The following is a 19,576-nucleotide window of genomic DNA, read 5'->3' as shown; positions in this document are numbered from 1 at the left end:
GTGCCACAGTCTGGGAAGAGCTTGGGGGGGTGTAACTAAGCAACCACTTGGTTCTTCACTAGAGCCCCTGATGGTGTGGTTAGACTTGAACCCAGGTGGATGCCTGGTGCTACTCCAGGATGGACCCTCGGACCCATGACAGATGACCCCCAAGGGAACAGGGAAGCAGGACTGGCCAGGAACTGGATTATCAGGAGGGATACAGCTTGTGGGTAGATAGATGTGGAATTCAAGCACAGGCAGGACAGGTGCAGGACAGGTGCAGAAACACAGGATGGCCACAGGTACGGGATCACAGGTGCAGGTACACAGGTGCCGGTTCAGGCGGATCAGGTACAGGACGAAGTACAGACAGGACGGGGTTCAGATGTAGGTGAAGTAAGATGGACTGGAACAGGTCGAGACAGGATAAGGTATACAGGACAGACAGGATCAGATGCAGCGTGCACAGGTATGGGGACCTTACAACTAGGTAGCAGGATGTATATTGATAACTGAAGTTGCTAAGGCACTTCCCAATAGGACAATAGGGCAGGGTGCCTTATATACCAGGCGCCTCCCAGCAATTGGCCAGGGACATTTTAGAAGCGTGATCTGGCCCTTCAAGAGGCAGGGAGCATGCGCGTGCCCTAAGCACACTCCCAGGAGACCTGCGTGCCATGCGTTGGTCCTGGGAGTAGACAGACGTCGAGGGAGCGTAGACAGGTAAGTGAACACGCCGGCGTCCCTGCAGGGGAAAGGAAGGGGACTCGTGTAGGGACGCCGGCTCTGTTCTAACAAGAGATATCTCGTACATATCGTATTGAAGCCTGATGAAGGACACATCACCCGAAACGTTGCTAGACTTCACACTGGTTTCATTTTCTGGATACAAGGAAAGCAAAATGAAAAGCATTCAAAAACATTCCTTCTTGTGCCTATTTTTGATGTGCTCTTACACCATACACTATTAATTTTCTGATGAATTAGGGAGCAATATAATCTGCTCCAGTGGAATAAGCACTCATTCTCTTTTTTGCCTATAAACTGGAGGTTGAGCAACTCAGCTTTTTGTCCACAACTATTTTTATTATTTCCACCTTTTTTGTCAATTATTTTTCACTATCACTTCAGGTTTTTATCTTTGTTTTATGTGAAACATTTTTCCAAGATCCTTGTTCACACATCACCATTGTACAATCCATTTGTTTCCTTATCCCTCCTTATCATTACCATTTAATTGGTACTACTTTATCAATTACAGGTTATTTTTTCAACAGTTACTTGCTGGCAAAAAAATTCTCTTGACTGACTTACCTGAATAAAATGAAGGTTTGGCTTTAATAACAGAGTCTCACATATTCCTTGTATATTATCATCACTGGTAACAATATGCGCTAATTCCATGACTAGCGTATACATGTTCTGTACCTGCTTGTATTTGCCACCTGGCGCATGTACAATGTCTATAGCTCTATGTTTGGTACTTGTCTTCTGTGCTTGCTTATATTCAAAATTTGACTTATGCTCAATGTTGTATATTCCTGGGCCGCCTTTTACACATATATTCATAGTACTTCCGGACACCAACCACTCACGTGAGCATCTCAGCATATTCCTCCTTCCGTTAATTTGATTTAGTTTATTGCTTATTATGATATGTTAAAGGACATTATTACCATACTGTATACTTCGCCCCTGAGGAGGCCAGAATTATTGGTGGAGGTACATCTGGATTTTTTGTACCCTGCTCCGCTGTACTGTGGTATGACCCTCTTGCCTGGTCACTTGTTGCTATATTCTCCTTACAGGTTTACACATTGGTAACTTACTTTATAATATTTTCAGTCATTCCCTGACTCTCATTTGTCACCTTGTACTTTAACATCTTCTTATGATCACTTTATATATTTGTTTAGTGTTAGTGGTCCGCATTAGTGCACCAATACACTGTATGTTAATATGCATTGGATATTTAGTGCTAACCATTATAGTATACGCAAAATTATTATTGTGCAAGCCTTTGGTCATTTTTAAAGGGAATCTGTACCCTAAAATTGGGTACAGTAATTCAATACAGTTTGTGGGGAATATTTTTTCATAAGAATTTGGGAAAGTTATGAAATGTCCTATAAATGTCTGTCCTATTCCTGATCTAAGGGTCTAGACTTTTAGCTAAGATGAATCTGTGCTACAATAAATTTATCACTTAAACATGAGCCATGTATGAGGGAGTCAGCGTCATGGAGTCGGTGTCATGGAAATTGAGGAGTCGGAGTCAGAGGTTTGGCTTACCGACTCCACAGCCCTGGTTGTTATAAAGTATTCTAATTTACTGAGATAATGACTTTAGTGTTTTCACTGGCTGTAAGCCATAATCATCAACATTAACAGACATAGACACTTGAAATAGATTACTCTGTTTGTAATGACTCTATATAATATAAGAGTTTCAGTTTTTGTATTGAAGAACTAAAATAAATTATCTTTTCGATGATATTCTAATTTAGTGAGATGCACCAGTATGTATATGTGTGTGTATGTATATATACTGTATAAATATATACATATATATATATATATATATATATATATATATATATATATATATATATTGTAAGGCGGCAGTGTTCACACCGTGAAGTAACTGAGGCAGTGACCCAAGCAAGTCCAACATAAGCAGCTTTAATTCAGCAGACTCACGGGTAAACAGAAAAGTCCTCCGGTTCGCAGCCGGGTTAACACAAGTCCATAACAACGGCTGTCGGGGCAACGGCCGCGCCGGGCCGCTCAGAGCCTAACGGGTGCAGAGCCTTCCCAGGCGTGGGTTCAGCTACTCACAGGTCCGCCGAGCTTTCCTGCTATGCTCCTAGCAGGTCCCAACTCTGAACAACACTAATCCTTAGTGCAGGGGTTTTAAAGGACCTGTGGCAAGAGCCACTGGAAAACCCGGGTTGCAGGGAGGAGGCTGCCCCACTGCCTTCCTGTAGCCTCCTCCAAGAAATGAAGGCCCTGCCAGGTTTTACTTAATCTGCCTTAGCCAGATAGCCTGACCAGGTCAATGCTCACCTTCATTCCTACATTGCAGCCGCAACTGTGTCTGTGACTGCCATGCACTCCAACAGGTTTAATAGGTCTGTACACATTCTGGGGGATATATAACGTCCCTCGTATACGATCCCGGTCACTGCCTCACAATATACAGGGTGGTCCAAAAGTAGGTGGCCAGAAAATAATAACATTCATTTTGATTTATATATAAAATGATATTTACTAACACAAGCATAACAATGACAATTAAATTTTATTCTGAACAATAATACAAATGCCCTTAAATTTTATCAGCGCAGGTGCTCAAACTGTTTTCCATTACAATTTGCACAGTTTTGAAGTCGGCCTCTTACGCTTTGACAAATTTTTTTGCACAAGTCTCTTTGGGTATTAATTTCTTGAAATGCAGCTCTAATGTAATTTTTCAAATCACTGACACTTTTTGGTTTTCGACTATAAACTTTGTCCTTGAGTGCTCCCCAAAAGAAAAAATCCATTGGGGTCAAGTCTGGTGAAAGTGCTAGCCAATCAAGTGCGCCTCTTCGGCCAATCCATTTATTAGGAAATGTTTCATCAAGATACTCGCGGACTACTCTTGAATAATGTGGAGGGGCCCCATCTTGTTGGAAATAAAGGTCATTTGAATTAGGCTGTTGATGTAACTGGGGAACAACTTGATTCATTAGAATTTCGAGATGCTTATCTCCTGTGACTGTTTCATCAAAAAATATTGGTCCTAAAACACCAAAACTTGAAATACCACCCTAAACATTGACACCAGGCTCATTTAGTTGTTGCTCTAATGTTAAATGCATGTTCTCATTATACCAGTAAATACAATTATGTCTGTTAATATGGCCGGATAATTTGAAAGAAGCTTCATCACTCCACATAAGGTTATCTAAAATTACTGGATTTTCTTCAATTTTGTTAAGCATAATCTCACTAAATTGCAGCCGCCTGTCTGGATCATCCTCCAATAAACCATGAATTAGATGTGGACAATAAGCTTTCCACCCAATAGATTTCAGGATTCGCAGGATAGAAGCTCATGAAATTCCCAATTCCAAAGAGGCTCTTCTGGTGGACTTTTTTGGACTCTGAACAAATGTTTCAGCAACAAGTTGTTTATTATCTTCTGTACAGACTGTTTTGGGTCGACCAGTTTTTGGAGCATTAAGGATTGAGCCAGTGGCATTGAATTTGTCACGAATGCGGTAAATGGTTTGTCTCTTTGGGGCTTGAGTACCAAATGTTTCAACCCAGTTTGCTCTAACGGTTTCAGCATTTTGAGATTCCCAATACTCTGTTAAAATCCATTTACTTTGATCTGTATTTAAATTATTTGCCATTATGTGTTATCTGAATTATCTGAAAAGAAAACAGATTTGGGGGAGATCTATCTGTGAAAACTAGATCTGTGAAACTGGCCCAGTTGCCCTTAGCAACCAATCAGATTCCACCTTTTATTTTCCAAAGAGTCTGTGAGGAAGGAAAAGTGAATTCTGATTGGTTACTAAGGGCAACTGAGCCAGTTTCACTTTACACCGTGTTTGATAAATTTCCCACTTCATAACCTTATTGCACTTTCTGTCCACCTACTTTTGGACAACCCTGTATACAGTACAGACCAAAAGTTTGGACACACCTTCTCATTTAAAGATTTTTCTGTATTTTCATGACTATGAAAATTGTACATTCACACTGAAAGCATCAAAACTATGAATTAACACATGTGGAATTATATACTTAACAAAAAAGTGTGAAACAATTAAAAATATGCCTTATATTCTAGGTTCTTCAAAGTAGCCACCTTTTGCTTTGATGACTGCTTTGCACACTCTTGGCATTCTCTTGATGAGCTTCAAGAGGTAGTCAACGGAAATGGTCTTCCAACAATCTTGAAGAAGTTCCCAGAGATGCTTAGCACTTGTTGGCCCTTTTGCCTTCACTCTGCGGTCCAGCTCACCCCAAACCATCTCGATTGGGTTCAGGTCTGGTGACTGTGGCGGCCAGGTCATCTGGCGTAGCACCCCATCACTCTGCCTCTTGGTCAAATAGCCTTTACACAGCCTGGAGGTGTGTTTGGGGTCATTGTCCTGTTGAAAAATAAATGATGGTCCAACTAAACGCAAACCGGATGGAATAGCATGCCGCTGCAAAATGCTGTGGTAGCCATGCTGGTTCAGTATGCCTTCAATTTTGAATAAATCCCCAACAGTGTCACCAGCAAAGCACCCACACACCATCACACCTCTTCCTCCATGCTTCACAGTGGGAACCAGGCATGTAGAGTCCGTCCGTTCACCTTTTCTGCGTCGCACAAAGACACGGTGGTTGGAACCAAAAATCTCAAATTTGGACTCATCAGACCAAAGCACAGATTTCCACTGGTCTAATATCCATTCCTTGTGTTCTTTGGCCAAAACTTGTCTCTTCTGCTTGTTGCCTGTCCTTAGCAGTGTTTTCCTAGCAGCTATTTTACCATGAAGGTCTGCTGCACAAAGTCTCCTCTTAACAGTTGTTGAAGAGATGTGTCTGCTGCTAGAACTCTGTGTGGCATTGACCCGGTCTCTAATATGAGCTGCTGTTAACCTGCGATTTCTGAGGCTGGTGACTCGGATAAACTTATCCTCAGAAGCAGAGGTGACTCTTGGTCTTCCTTTCCTGGGGCGCTCCTCATGTGAGCCAGTTTCTTTGTAGCGCTTGATGGTTTTTGCAACTGCACTTGGGGACACTTTCAAAGTTTTACCAATTTTTCGCACAGTACAGACCAAAAGTTTGGACACACCTTCTCATTTAAAGATTTTTCTGTATTTTTATGACTATGAAAATTGTACATTCACACTGAAGGCATCAAAACTATGAATTAACACATGTGGAATTATATACTTAACAAAAAAGTGTGAAACAACTGAAAATATGTCTTATATTCTAGGTTCTTCAAAGTAGCCACCTTTTGCTTTGATGACTGCTTTGCCCACTCTTGGCATTCTCTTGATGAGCTTCAAGAGGTAGTCACCGGAAAAGGTTTTCACTTCACAGGTGTGCCCTGTCAGGTTTAATAAGTAGGATTTCTTGCCTTATAAATGGGGTTGGGACCATAAGTTGTGTTGTGCAGAAGTCTGGTGGATACACAGCTGATAGTCCTACTGAATAGACTGTTAGAATGTGTATTATGGCAAGAAAAAAGCAGCTAAGTAAAGAAAAACGAGTGGCCATCATTACTTTAAGAAATGAAGGTCAGTCAGTGCGAAAAATTGGGAAAACTTTGAAAGTGTCCCCAAGTGCAGTTGCAAAAACCATCAAGCGCTACAAAGAAACTGGCTCACATGAGGAGAGCCCCAGGAAAGGAAGACCAAGAGTCACCTCTGCTTCTGAGGATTAGTTTATCCGAGTCACCAGCCTCAGAAATTGCAGGTTAACAGCAGCTCAGATTAGAGACTGTAACATCCCTGGCGGCATGCTGGCATGGCTTACCACCTCCCACCATGCAAGACCGCCATCTTACCTATCAATCCAGGCTGCACACTTTGCTGCAGTACCTGCTGTGTCTCTTGTCTGATTGCTTAGGGCGGCGGTGCAGTTACTGCCTGATTCTTATAGTTACTGTGTGCGCACTCCTAATGCCTTCCCAGCCTATTGCTGTGAGTCACTGGATACTTAAACCCCCTCCACCCAGTAAGGGGTGCCTGAGCAACACTTTTCTTCAGTGTGTTCCTTGCAACTGAGTTGCCAGGTCCTGTCCTGTATCTTGTCTGTTCCGCCCCTGGGGGCTGTATACCCAGGCCTGTTACCTGTATCTGTGACTTCTAGTCTGTCTCCGCCACCCTGGGGGCTGAGTTCCCAGGCTCGTTCCTGTATCTTGTTCCTGGTTCAGTTCCTGTCTGAACTGTGTCCTAGCCCGTTACCTGTTTGTCTCTATGTCCGAACCTTCCCTTTTCTTGCAGTGTCTGAACCTGCACATAACTCCAACTCGTTGTCTTTGAACTTCTGTTTGTGAGTTTTGTGTACACTCGCTACTTCATTGTAAGTACCTTGTGTATATCAGGTTCTGCTTGTTCACCGCACCTGCGGTTTTGCTCTGCTCTGCTTGTTCACCGCACCTGCGGTTTCGCTCTGCTCTGCTTGTTCACCGCACCTGCGGTTTTGCTCTGCTCTGCTTGCTCACCGCATCTGCGGGTTTTGCTCTGCTCTGCTTGCACACCGCATCTGCGGGTTCTGCTCCGCTCTGCTTGTTCACCGCACCTGCGGGCTTTGCTCTGCTCGTTTACCGCACCTGCGGGTTTTGCTCTGCTCTGCTTGTCTACTGCACCTGCGGGTTTTGCTCTGCTCTGCTTGTCTACTGCACCTGCGGGTTTTGCTCTGCTCTGGTTGTCTACCGCATCTGCGGGTTTTGCTCTGCTCTGCTTGTCTACCGCATCTGCGGGTTTTGCTCTGCTTGTCTACCGCATCTGCGGGTTTTGCTCTGCTCTGCTTGTCTACCGCACCAGCGGGTTTTGCTCGGCTCTGCTTGTCTACAGCACCTGCGGGTTTTGCTCTGCTCTGCTTGTCTACCGCACCTTCGGGTTTTGCTCTGCTCTGCTTGTCTACCGCACCTGCGGGTTTTGCTCTGCTCGTCTACCGCACCTGCGGGTTTTGCTCTGCTCCGCTTGTCTACCGCACCTGCGGGTTTTGCTCTGCTCTGCTTGTCTACCGCACCTGCGGGTTTTGCTCTGCTCTGCTTGTCTACCGCACCTGCGGGTTTTGCTCTGCTCTGCTTGTCTACCGCACCTGCAGCTCCGTTCCTGTATCCCAGTCTGTACTGGTCCCTATCCTGCCTGCGTTCCTACCTGCCAGTATCTGCCTGTCTGCATACCAGCCTTGCCTGCCAATACCCACCTGTCTGCATACCAGCCGTGCCTTCCAGTACCCACTTGTCTATTTGCCAGTCTAACCTGCCTGTTCCTGCATTCCCCGGTGTGGGTCAACAGCTGTGACGGGGTCTGACCTGGAGTAGCACCTCGTCCCTCTGCTCGGTTCCTCCCTGGTTCACGGAGTCGACTGAGCCGCCGTGCGACTTTGGTCGGACCGGGTTGATACTTAGTCACGCCTCTCCAGGCACTCCTCGGTTCATGGTCCAGTGGGATCCCGAACCACGCTCATGCCAGTCAGTCCGGGCGCGAGGGTAACAGAGACCAGGTCAATTCCACACAGAGTTCTAGCAGCAGACACATCTCTACAACAACTGTTAAGAGGAGACTTTGTGCAGCAGGCCTTCATGGTAAAATAGCTGCTAGGAAACCACTGCTAAGGACAGGCAACAAGCAGAAGAGACTTGTTTGGGCCAAAGAACACAAGGAATGGACATTAGACCAGTGGAAATCTGTGCTCTGGTCTGATAAGTCCAAATTTGAGATCTTTGGTTCCAACCACCGTGTCTTTGTGCGACGCAGAAAAGGTGAACGGATGGACTCTACATACCTGGTTCCCACCGTGAAGCATGGAGGAGGAGGTGTGATGGTGTGGGGGTGCTTTGCTGGTGACACTGTTGGGGATTTATTCAAAATTGAAGGTATACTGAACCAGCATGGCTACCACAGCATCTTGCAGCGGCATGCTATTCCATCCGGTTTGCGTTTAGTTGGACCATCATTTATTTTTCAACAGGACAATGACCCCAAACACACCTCCAGGCTGTGTAAGGGCTATTTGACCAAGAAGGAGAGTGATGGGGTGCTACGCCAGATGACCTGGACTCCACAGTCACCAGACCTGAACCCAATCGAGATGGTTTGGGGTGAGCTGGACCGCAGAGTGAAGGCAAAAGGGCCAACAAGTGCTAAGCATCTCTGGGAACTCCTTCAAGATTATTGGAAGACCATTTCCAGTGACTACCTCTTGAAGCTCATCAAGAGAATGCCAAGAGTGTGCAAAGCAGTCATCAAAGCAAAAGGTGGCTACTTTGAAGAACCTAGAATATAAGACATATTTTCAATTGTTTCACACTTTTTTGTTAAATATATAATTCCACATGTGTTAATTCATAGTTTTGATGCCTTCAGTGTGAATGTACAATTTTCATAGTCATGAAAATACAGAAAAATCTTTAAATGAGAAGGTGTGCCCAAACTTTTGGTCTGTACTGTATGTTACACAAAACAGTTAATAAATAACATTTCCCACATGTGTACTTTACATTAGCACAATTTTGGAACCAAAATTTTTTTTTATTAGGGAGCTATAAGGGCTAAAAGTTGACCAGCGATTTCTCATTTTTACAACAAAATTTACAAAACCATTTTTATTAGGGACCACATCACATTTGAAGTCACTACGAGGGGCCTTTATGACAGAAAATACCCCAAAGTGACACAATTCTAAAAACTGCACCCCTCAAGGTGCTCAAAACCACATTCAAGAAGTTTATTAACCCTTCTTGTGCTTCACAGGAATTTTTGGAAAGTGGAAGAAAAAAATGAACATTTAACTTTTTTTCACAAAAATGTTACTTTAGACCCCAATTTTTTTATTTTTGCAAGGGTGACAGGAAAAAATAGACCACAAAATTTGTTGTGCAATTTCTCCTGAGCACGCCAATTCCCCATATGTGGGGGCAAACCACTGTTTGGGCACACGGCAGGGTTCGGAAGGGAAGGAGCGCCATTTGACCTTTTAAATGTAAAATTTGCTTGAATAATTAGCGGATACCATGTTGCGTTTGGAGAGCCCCTGATGTGCCTAAACAGTGGAAACCCCCAACAAGTGACACCATTTTTGAAATTAGACTGCTCAGGGAACTTATCTAAGTGTGTGGTGAACACCCTGAACCCCCAGGTGCTTCACAGCAGTTTATAACATGGAGCCGTGAAAATTAAAAAATCTAACTTTTTCCACAAAAATGATGTTTTAGCCCCAAATTTTTTATTTTCACAAAGGTAAGAGGAGAAAATGGACCCCAAAAACTTTTGTGCAATTTCTCCCGAGTATGCCGATACCCCATATGTGGGGAAAATACACTGGTTGGGCGCACGGCAGTGTTCAGAAGGGAAGGAGCACTGTGTGACTTTTTGAACACAAAGTTGGCTGGAATTGAGAGCGGTCATCATGTCGCGTTTGGAGCCCCTGATGCACCTAAATAGTGGAAACCCCTCACATTTTGGAAACTAGACCCCTGAAGAATTTTATGAAGGAGTATAGTGAACATTTTGAAAGCAGAGGTACGACACAGAAATTGATAACATTAGGTCATCATATTGAATAAGTTGTCATTAGTCTTGAGCGCAAGTGCTCGCTACTTGAGTTTTCATCGGGTACTCAGGTATGCGAGTGCTTGAGTGACATGCTCGAGTCCCCGCCCCACATGTTTCACGGTTGTTAGACACCCAAAGAGAAACATGTGGGGATCGCTCGTCCAAGGCAGGCAATCCCCGACAGGTTTTTTTTGGCCGCAAAGCATATTGGGCGGAGACTCGAGCTTGTCACTCAAGCACCCGCGATACTGTGTGCATACCCAAACACCCGATGCAAACACAAGTAGCGAGCATTTGCGCTCAACACTAGTCACCATATCGTCACTGTTTTTTTATCTTTACTTTTGAAAAACTCCCAACTCCAACACAACCCTAACCCTAGCACAACCCTAACCCTAGCACGACCCTAACCCTAGCACAACCCTAACCCTAGCACAACCCTAAACCCTAGCACAACCTTAACCCAACCCTAGCACAACCCTAACCCTAGCACAACCCTAACCCTAGAGTTTATTTTTTACGCCTTTCTTCGTGCCATATAAGAGATTAGACGACTTTTTTCTTTGGGTCGGTGTGATTACAGCGATACCAGATTTATAGTTTTTATTATTGACAGCTGTCACACACTAAAAGATGCTTTTTTTTGCAAAGACTAGTTTTTGCATAGACATATTTTGAGAGCTATAATTTTTCCATATTGCGGCCGACAAAGTTATGTGACGGCTTGTTTTTTTGCGGGACGAGTTGGCGTTTTTAATGGTGCCATTTTCAGGCACGTGACATTTTTTGATCGCTTTCTATTCCAATTTTTGGGAGGCAGAATAAACAAAAACCAACAATTCAGGAATAGTTTTTTTTTTAATGCCGTTCAGCGTGTGGTAAAATTGATAAGGCAGCTTTATTCTTCGGGTCAGTACGTTTACAGCGATACTACATTTATATAGTTTTTTTTATGTTTTGGCGCTTTTACACAATAAAAACTATTTTATAGAAAAAAATATTTTTGCGTCACTTTATTCTGAGAGCTATAACATTTTTATTTTTCGGTTGATGGAGCTGTATGGCGGCTTGTTTTTTGCGGTAAGATGACATTTTCAGTGGTACCATTTTTATTTACATTTGTCGTTTTGATCGCGTTTTATTCCATTTTTTGTTTGGCGGTATGATGATAAAGCATTGTTTTTTGCGTCGTTTTTTATTTATTTTTTTTAAAGTGCTCACTAAAGGGATTAACTAGCGGGACAGTTTTATAGGTCAGGTCGTTCCGGATCCGGCGATACCAAATATGTGTACTTTTATTGTTTGTTTTTTTCAGAATACTATTTATTGATGGGTACAAAATATTTTTATTTTTTGGGGATTATTTTTTTCATTTTTTTTTTATATTTTTACAATTATTTTTTTTATAGCAGCAGCATCCCTGTGCTATACAGGCTGTCACAGCTGCAGAGGGAGAAGATACTGTGATCATGCACTGCGCATGATCAAAGTATCTTCCTGGTGTCAGGTGACCCGGATATAGTCACGACGACATCTGGGTCACATGACAACCACAGCACCCGGCCACAGACACCGCGGGACGCCGGAGAGGAGGTGAGTATCGGCGCTTACCTCCTCTTGCCACCGGAATGCTGCAATCGACTTCAATCGCAGCATTTCGGGGGTTAATGTGCTGGGAGCGGTGCGGGACCGCTCCCTGCACATAGCACCGGGTGTCAGCTGTGACAATCAGCTAACTCCCGGTGGCGATTCCGCCCACACAGCCTGTGTGCGGGCGGAATCGCCGATGCGTACTAATACGTATCTGGTCCATAGTTCCCAGGGCACAGATACATATTAGTAGTACGTATCATGTCGGAAAGGGGTTAAATTAATATCTAACACTAAGGATAGCTCATCAATATAAAATCAGTATGTCCTACAACCCATAATCAGCTGTATTTACCTCCATCAGATGCTGGATGCAAACAGCGCAAGAAGCGGAACAACACATATACGTACACTGCTTAGAACAGTTAAAGAGAATAGGAGCTGATCTGCAGTACCCACAGCAGCCACTAAACAAGAGTATGGAACTATGGTGTTCCCCCCCCCCCATACACTGTTTACATCTGACAGCACATAGAGGTGATGACAGCACATGTTGTCGGGCTTCCTCCAATTTTATATTGATTAGCTTTCCTGAGAATAGGATCATCAAAATAAAAGCAGTGGACAATCGCTTTAAGAATTTAAACATTTTGTGTATCATTAATTGTTTCTGCACTTGGGTTTTACAAAGAGACATGAAAAAAATTAAACGGTATTATAGGGGTTGTCCATTTACAGCAATCTGCGGGTAAATGGCAATACAATACTGCCTGTCCGCTTGATGAAAGTGTGGCTACCGGCAAGACGTTAACTTATGTCCTCCTGGGAGCCGCTGGAGTTCAGTCATAAGGACATGCATGAACTGGTTTCAGCTACCTCTCACAGCAACGCACTCTATTCTGTCAGGCGGTGGCTGTAAGTACACCCCAACACTTTGATTGACAGCCGTCTCTGCACAGATATGCTGAACTGCGAGATGTAGAGCAAAGTGCAGGGGCGTGCTTGCAGACTCTGAGGTCTGGCAGGCTATCTTAGCCCTACTACACAGGGACATCTCTCTTAGCCCTACTATCCAGGGACAACGCTTTTAGCCCTACTACCCAGGGAGAGCTCTCCCAGCCCTACTACACAGGGACATCTCTCATAGCCCTACAACCTAGGTACAGTGCTCTTAGCCCTACTATCCAGGGACAGCTCTCTAAGCTCTACTACCCAGAAACAGTTCTCTTAGCCCTACTGTCCAGTGACATGTTCTTAGCCCTACAACCCTGGGACAGCTCTCATTTAGCCCATGGCCAGTCGATGCATTACAGTCCATGCTCGTACCGTGTTGAACAGATGTCAGTATGAGCCCTTACAATCTGAATTGGCCCTTTGAAGGAAATAATGCTGATGTGGCCCTCGGTGAAAATGAGTTTGATACTCATAGTCCACATGGTGACTTTGGCCGCGACAGACGTCACACGGCCAAAGATTGCTATACGTCTCTGTTACATCACAGCACAATACAAGTGAATGGGGTCGCATTGCAATCACTAATGTAACACAAACCCAACAAGCAAGTCACAAAAAATCCAACATTGTTGGATTTTTTTTAAAACTTGCTTGTTGCGGTACCTTAGAGATTACAATGCACCCCATTCACTTGTCTTGTGCTGTGATGTAACAGCAACACACAGCGGTCTTTTGACAAAGTCTTTGTGTAGCTCTATCCTAAAGCACATTTTTCACTCAGTACTAAGAGATAGGCCTTAGGATTTACGAGGGTTTAGATTTTTAAAACACACACTTCCGTTGCTTCCTATCCTGTACTGATACTTACAGACTAGCTCATTGGCTACAGCATAAAGAAAAGCACATAGTTTGCTAAAAAAAAAACATGTGGACATTCAGCATTCTATACTATCTTGGCTAAGTGAATTAGTATGTTCTGGCTGTTCTCTCAGCCTAATTTGCCAAATATCTACCCTTTTTGAAAATTCAGAAAGTAATTTTTTGGGGTTAAACGAAATATTACATTTTTCAATATATATTTTTGTTAACTTGCCTCTTTCCTTCAAATTCTATGACAGGAATAGGGTAGTGATCCCTGTATGCTGTGTCAAGGTTAAAGAGCTCATTACCATGCTCTGTGGCCATGGTACATATCTCTTCATAAGCAGCCTGAAAAGAAGAAACAGCTATTAAACACATAACTGATTAGTATTCCACATATAAGCATTATTTTTGCCAAGAGAAAGTCCATTAAGTATAAGAAGACCAAAATATAATACCACTCTAAATATATCAAATTAGTAAAAATAAAAAAAAAAGTTTGTTCTAAAAACATCACTGTATAGTGGAGCAGCTGCACAAAATATTTCAGGTGAGGAGGGCAGGGGGCTGGCTACCATACACAGCCAGACTCCCCATAGAGATGGCACAGATGGTTTATTACCGTCTCTGCCTTCATGAACGCTACATACAGACAGCGGTTTCTCCTTTGGACCAGAGGTCATGGGTTTAGGGAGGGAGAGAAGTTGCAGTGTCTTAATAGACACCGAACAGTTCTGCTATGCACGCAGGAGGTTGGATTTGCCCTTTAATAGGGGTTAATACACCAGCCAAAGTTACAGGGGAGATCAGATTAAGGGTTCGCTCACATCTGCGTATAAAATCAGTGAGTGAAATGTGAGAAAAAAAAAATCGCTACACTGTTATTCAATTAGGCAGTGTCCATCTGTGAGTTTTTCCTCACCTGCATATGCCGGCGTAAAACGGCCAAGACTCACCAATGCAAGTCAATGGGTGAGAGAAAAGAATTGCATAGCACACAAACCATGCGTGTGCAGTGCGATTTTTAGGCACCCATTTCATAGGAAACCCGACATTTCATCAGCCGAGTACAGTAAAGTCACAGCGTGAACTGTCAGAATAGATTAGATAGAATAGATATATAGATAGAATTAATAGACAGATGTCATTGAGATATATAATTAGTGCAGTGCATGTGTAGCTTACTGTACATGTATTTAGCTAATAAACAAAAGAAAAAAATGGTCTGGGGTCCCCCTTATTTTTCTTAACCAGCTGAGGGAAAGTCTACAGCTGGGGGCTGTTGTTCATAGTCTGGGAAGGGGGTAATAAACATGGAGCTTCCCAGGCTATTAATATCAGCTCACAGCTGTCTACTTAGCCTTTACTGGATATTAACAAGATGGGACCCCCCCCAAAAAATGACATGAGGCCCTCCCTATTTTTCATAACCAGCAAAGGCTAAGGAGACAGCTGCAGGCTGATATTAATAGCCTAGGAAGGGGCCATGGATATTGGCCCCTTTCCAGACTAATCAACAGCCCTCAGGCGCCCCAGAAATTACTCATCCATTAGATGTGCCAATTCTGGCATTTAGCCTCGGCGCTTCCCACTTGCTCTGGTGCGGTGGTAAGTGGGGTAATGGTTTTTGGCATGATGTCAGCTTTGTAATGACACCCTCATTACTAACCCCGTAAGTTTAAGTAAAAAAACACAGAGCAAAGTCCTTTATTTGAACAAAACACTCCCCAACGCTCTTTTACCCATTTATTAAGATAAAAAATAAAATAAAAAAGTCATCCTCACCTGTTCACAGATAATCCATACTGATGATGTCCCATGACGAACCCCAGCACTTCTACATCCGGATGGTATGTTGAGCGGTGGCATGATGCGACCGATCAGCACGCCAGCCGGAACACACTTGTCAGCACTCGCTCTGTGAACATTCTCACGCAGCGAGCGCTGACGTAAGTAAGGTCACCAGAGTTCATCGGCTATTAACTTGAAAAAAAAAATTACAAGTGGTAAAAAATGTTTGGAAGTGTATAAAAAAATTTGTTTTGTTTTGCTATTTTCCAAGAAATGTAACATTATTTTCCATCGATTGAGCTGTGTGAAGGCTTGTTTTTGAAGAGACGCTATAACAATTTATTAAGATCGCTATGGGGTAGATGTCACGGTTTGCTTGCTTTTTAATGCTTCTTTTAGGGATGTGTGGTGACAGAAATCGGAAATTATAGCATTTTTTTAAAATAAATTTTACTTCTATCATATGGATTTATGGATCCATATCCATATGGATTAATTCCTTTTATATTTTGATAGACCAGAATTTTATAGCGAAGACAATGTCAAATATGTTCGTTTTTTAATTTTTGTTTGACTTTTTTTTTCATTTTTCAGTTTTGGAAACAACATATATTAATATAAGTTACATATAACATCTTTATTTAAACCCTTCCTACCCAACCTGGTTCAATCAACAAAAAGAAAAAGAAATAATGGGGGCTGTTTGGGAGGTGCTTCTCCAGTTTCCTCTCTCTACTACTCACCTCAGCCACTTGAGCCAATTTTTCCCATCTATAATTTTGGCCCTATCTCTACACCAAATTCACTCAGACTCCTTTATTTTACTCATCAGATTTTCATTAATTATCAGTATTTGATTTGCATACTTCAGGCCACATTCTGACTAGATGTGTGCGGTCTCTCTCAATCACTTGTATTGAGCGAATCAGCGCATGTCTTGTCAGGACGTAATCACATGTACGCAAATCACACAATTGCGGTCATGCCTTAAGTGACTTGAACTTGTGATCATTCAATTGCTTATACTATGTACTGTAATACTACAGCATTGCAATATATAGTGAAAATCAAGGTCTCCTATGGAGCTCAGGCTGCATATAATATTACCTTTAATCTGCACAATTCAGTTAAAAAACAAACAGAAATCTTTTTGTGTGAAAAAAGAAAAATAAAGAACTAAAATACGTGGTTTCATAAATATGCACACCCTTAAAATAATACTTTGATGATGCATAGCTCCCAACCGTCCCGGATTGGGCAGGACTGTCCCGTCATGACACAGCTGTTCTCTCGTCTTCTATATATACTTACCTCTCTGAGGTTTTCATCACTCCGTAGCTCCTCCTCAGGGGGCGGGACTGCTTCTCCCTGTGAAATGCATAATTTAAATTACATTACTCACCTCTTGTTTCTCCTGTGATCGCATCTACTCAGGACTGGAACTCAAATCAACTGGGATCTCAGCATCCAGAGGCAGAGACTGTAGCTCTAACCACTGAGCTACAGCTCTCAATGATAAGCATAGGAGAATTTGGTTATCTTGACTCTACATTGCAGGCAATGAATCCTGAAGCAGCTCATACAAATCCACAGAGAAACATTGTGTATAACAATATATTTTTTATGGTGCCTGTATACTGAGGAGAAGAAAATTATTTTTTTGGTCCTATAAAAGTAGTAAAAATAATAAGCAATTACAAAAATTTAATATTTTTTTCTGAGAGTCCCTGGTCTTGAACCCACAACTTTAAAACATTATTGACACAGACACTTGAGCTGCTAAACTACAAGCTCTGATGATGTCATGGGAGAATTTTGTGTACTTGATCTGTACTGCAGCATCTGACCATAGGCTGATTGTACTGATAGAAATACACGGCTATGTAAGATGTATGTATTTTTATTCTAGAGGGAGAATAAGAGATTTTTTTCCGCCTATAAAATTGCTAAAAAATAATAATGAAAAACACTTGATAATGAAAAATATTGTAATTTTTAATGCGTTTTATAAAAAATAATGAGCATCACAAATCAGCAAATAACACGGACATATTTGGTGTCCCTGTAATCGTAAGGACCCGCACAAAACAGCGATCAGCTTATTTACGGGGATCAGTAAATGACATAAAAAATGGCATGATTGATATTTTTTCTCTATTAAACCCATAAAAAATGTAGTAAGACTGTAATGCTGACGCCATGTTCACACGGAGCGTAAATGCAGCATTCTTTCTGCTGCTTTTTTTCTGCAGGTGTCCGCACCACACGACGCAATAACACTCTTATCTTATTATTGCGTGTTTTCTGTGTTTCTTTTATGCGTTTCCCCACTTATTTGATTTGATTCTGGGGCAGATATGAAGCAGTTTTTAACACTTTTTTAATACCACAGAAAAGCTTTGATTTTGCACTTAAAAATGCAGCGGTGTTTTTTTTCTTCATGCAATTTTTTCAGAAGAAGCCTATAGAGAGAAAATGTGTCCCAAACCTCAGAGTTCAGCAGCGTCTTCAGACCACAGAGGGCGGAGATTTCATGGAATCACGTCCACTTTGCTTCGAAATTTAGACCTTGTTCACATGTAGCGCAAATGCTGCATATTTTTTGCACAAAAATTCTACTGTGTTTAACTGTCCAAGCAAAGTGGTTGTGATTTCATGAAAACTGCACCCGCTATTAGAATTCAACAAACAGTATTTTACAATATTTAAAAGTTAGTATTTATCTCAATGCTTCTCTCCAGCTGTTTTTACAGGTGTTCTTCCTTTCCCTTTTCTTTCCTTGCCTTTCCCATTCCTTTTCTCCCCCTCCTACCTCTTAAAAGTTTTATATATAAGATATCTTATAGGTGTATCATAACTCCTTTCCCTCGCCTATCCTGTACATATCAATCTTTTTCATTTTTCTTCTATCCCTTTAATTTTTTCTTTTTCCTTTTTCTTCCTTTTCCTTAATAAACCATAGTTTTCCTTCCCCTCCTCATCATTAACCCTTTCCACCTTTATTTTGCCTATATCTCTCACTCCTTTAAATTTCACTTTTTTGCTTTTATTATGTTCTTGTTTGCTTCTATATTACTGTGTATTTATAATATGTCTCCCCCCTTTTTCTTTAGCCTCTTTTTTGTAAAACATCGTTAATAAAACCTACAGAACTTTAACAAAAAAGGTGCCCACTGTGCGTCCAAGGACGCTGCTGAACTGTGCAGTTTTGGTGCTTTTATTCTCTAGATGCTTCTATGTGGAACCTAAAAAATAAACGCAGATACTTTACTAAGTGCAGAACCAAAGCTTTTCTGTACTATAAAAAGCACATTAAGGCTATGTGCCCACAATGCAGAAATGAAGCAGAAAATTTCTGCAGCATTTCTGCATCTCCCTGGCAGAAAAAACACATGCAGATTGTGCATGTGTTTTTCCTGCAGAATACATGCGGATTCACATGCATTTCCACATGCGTTAGCGCATGTGTTTCCGCATGCGGACTGACAAGCACTTTCCAATCGATAGCATCACTTGGAAAGTGCTTGACAACTAGGTCACACTGTATAAATCCATGCAAACAGCATGGATTTATATAGTGTGACCGTAAAAATAAAAAAATAAAGCTATACTTACCTCCGATGCCCCGCCGCGTGTGTTGTCGCGCTCATCCTGGCTTCTTCCGGGTTGCCGGCATATCGCGAGACAGGCTGCGGTCACATGACCGCGCCGTCATCTCAGGTCCTGGAAGGTAAGCGCTGCAGGGGCCGCCGGACAGGTGAATATAAACTTTATTTATTATTTTATTCTTTTTTTTACAGGTACAATGGTACCCAGGTCTGGATGAGAGTCTCCTCTCCTCCAGACCTGGGTACCATCTGCACATAGAGACGCATAAAATCCGCGTGTACAAATGTACAGACACTGATTCTATGCGTCTCAATGCAAGTCAATGGTGGGGCTTCCGCTGCGCTTCCGCAAAATTAATGAACATGCTGCGGATTTATTTGCGCTGCAGAACCGTTGCGGAAAAATCCGCAGCATGTGCATTGACATTGCGGAATGCCATTGGGGACCATAGGGTGCGGATTACCATGCGTTTTTGATGCGTTTCCGCTGCGGAAATTCCGCAGCATAAA

The 19,576-nt window shown here is 42.4% G+C and overlaps 1 protein-coding gene across 1 annotated transcript in view; it reads right to left on the bottom strand.

Annotated features, from left to right (window-relative positions):
* Positions 1-19,576, bottom strand: part of ANKAR (ankyrin and armadillo repeat containing) — a 541,104-nt gene that overhangs the window by 409,668 nt on the left and 111,860 nt on the right. The window contains exon 5 of the mRNA XM_073647842.1: positions 13,900-14,015. Within this exon, the coding sequence (XP_073503943.1) occupies positions 13,900-14,015 (116 nt within the window). The remainder of the gene's footprint in view (positions 1-13,899; positions 14,016-19,576) is intronic.

Source organism: Phyllobates terribilis, unplaced genomic scaffold (assembly GCF_046119375.1).
Source record: "Phyllobates terribilis strain yellow unplaced genomic scaffold, ASM4611937v1 Scaffold_9__5_contigs__length_417890890, whole genome shotgun sequence".
Lineage (NCBI taxonomy): Eukaryota > Metazoa > Chordata > Amphibia > Anura > Dendrobatidae > Phyllobates > Phyllobates terribilis.
This window is presented reverse-complemented; position numbering and strand designations above follow the sequence as displayed.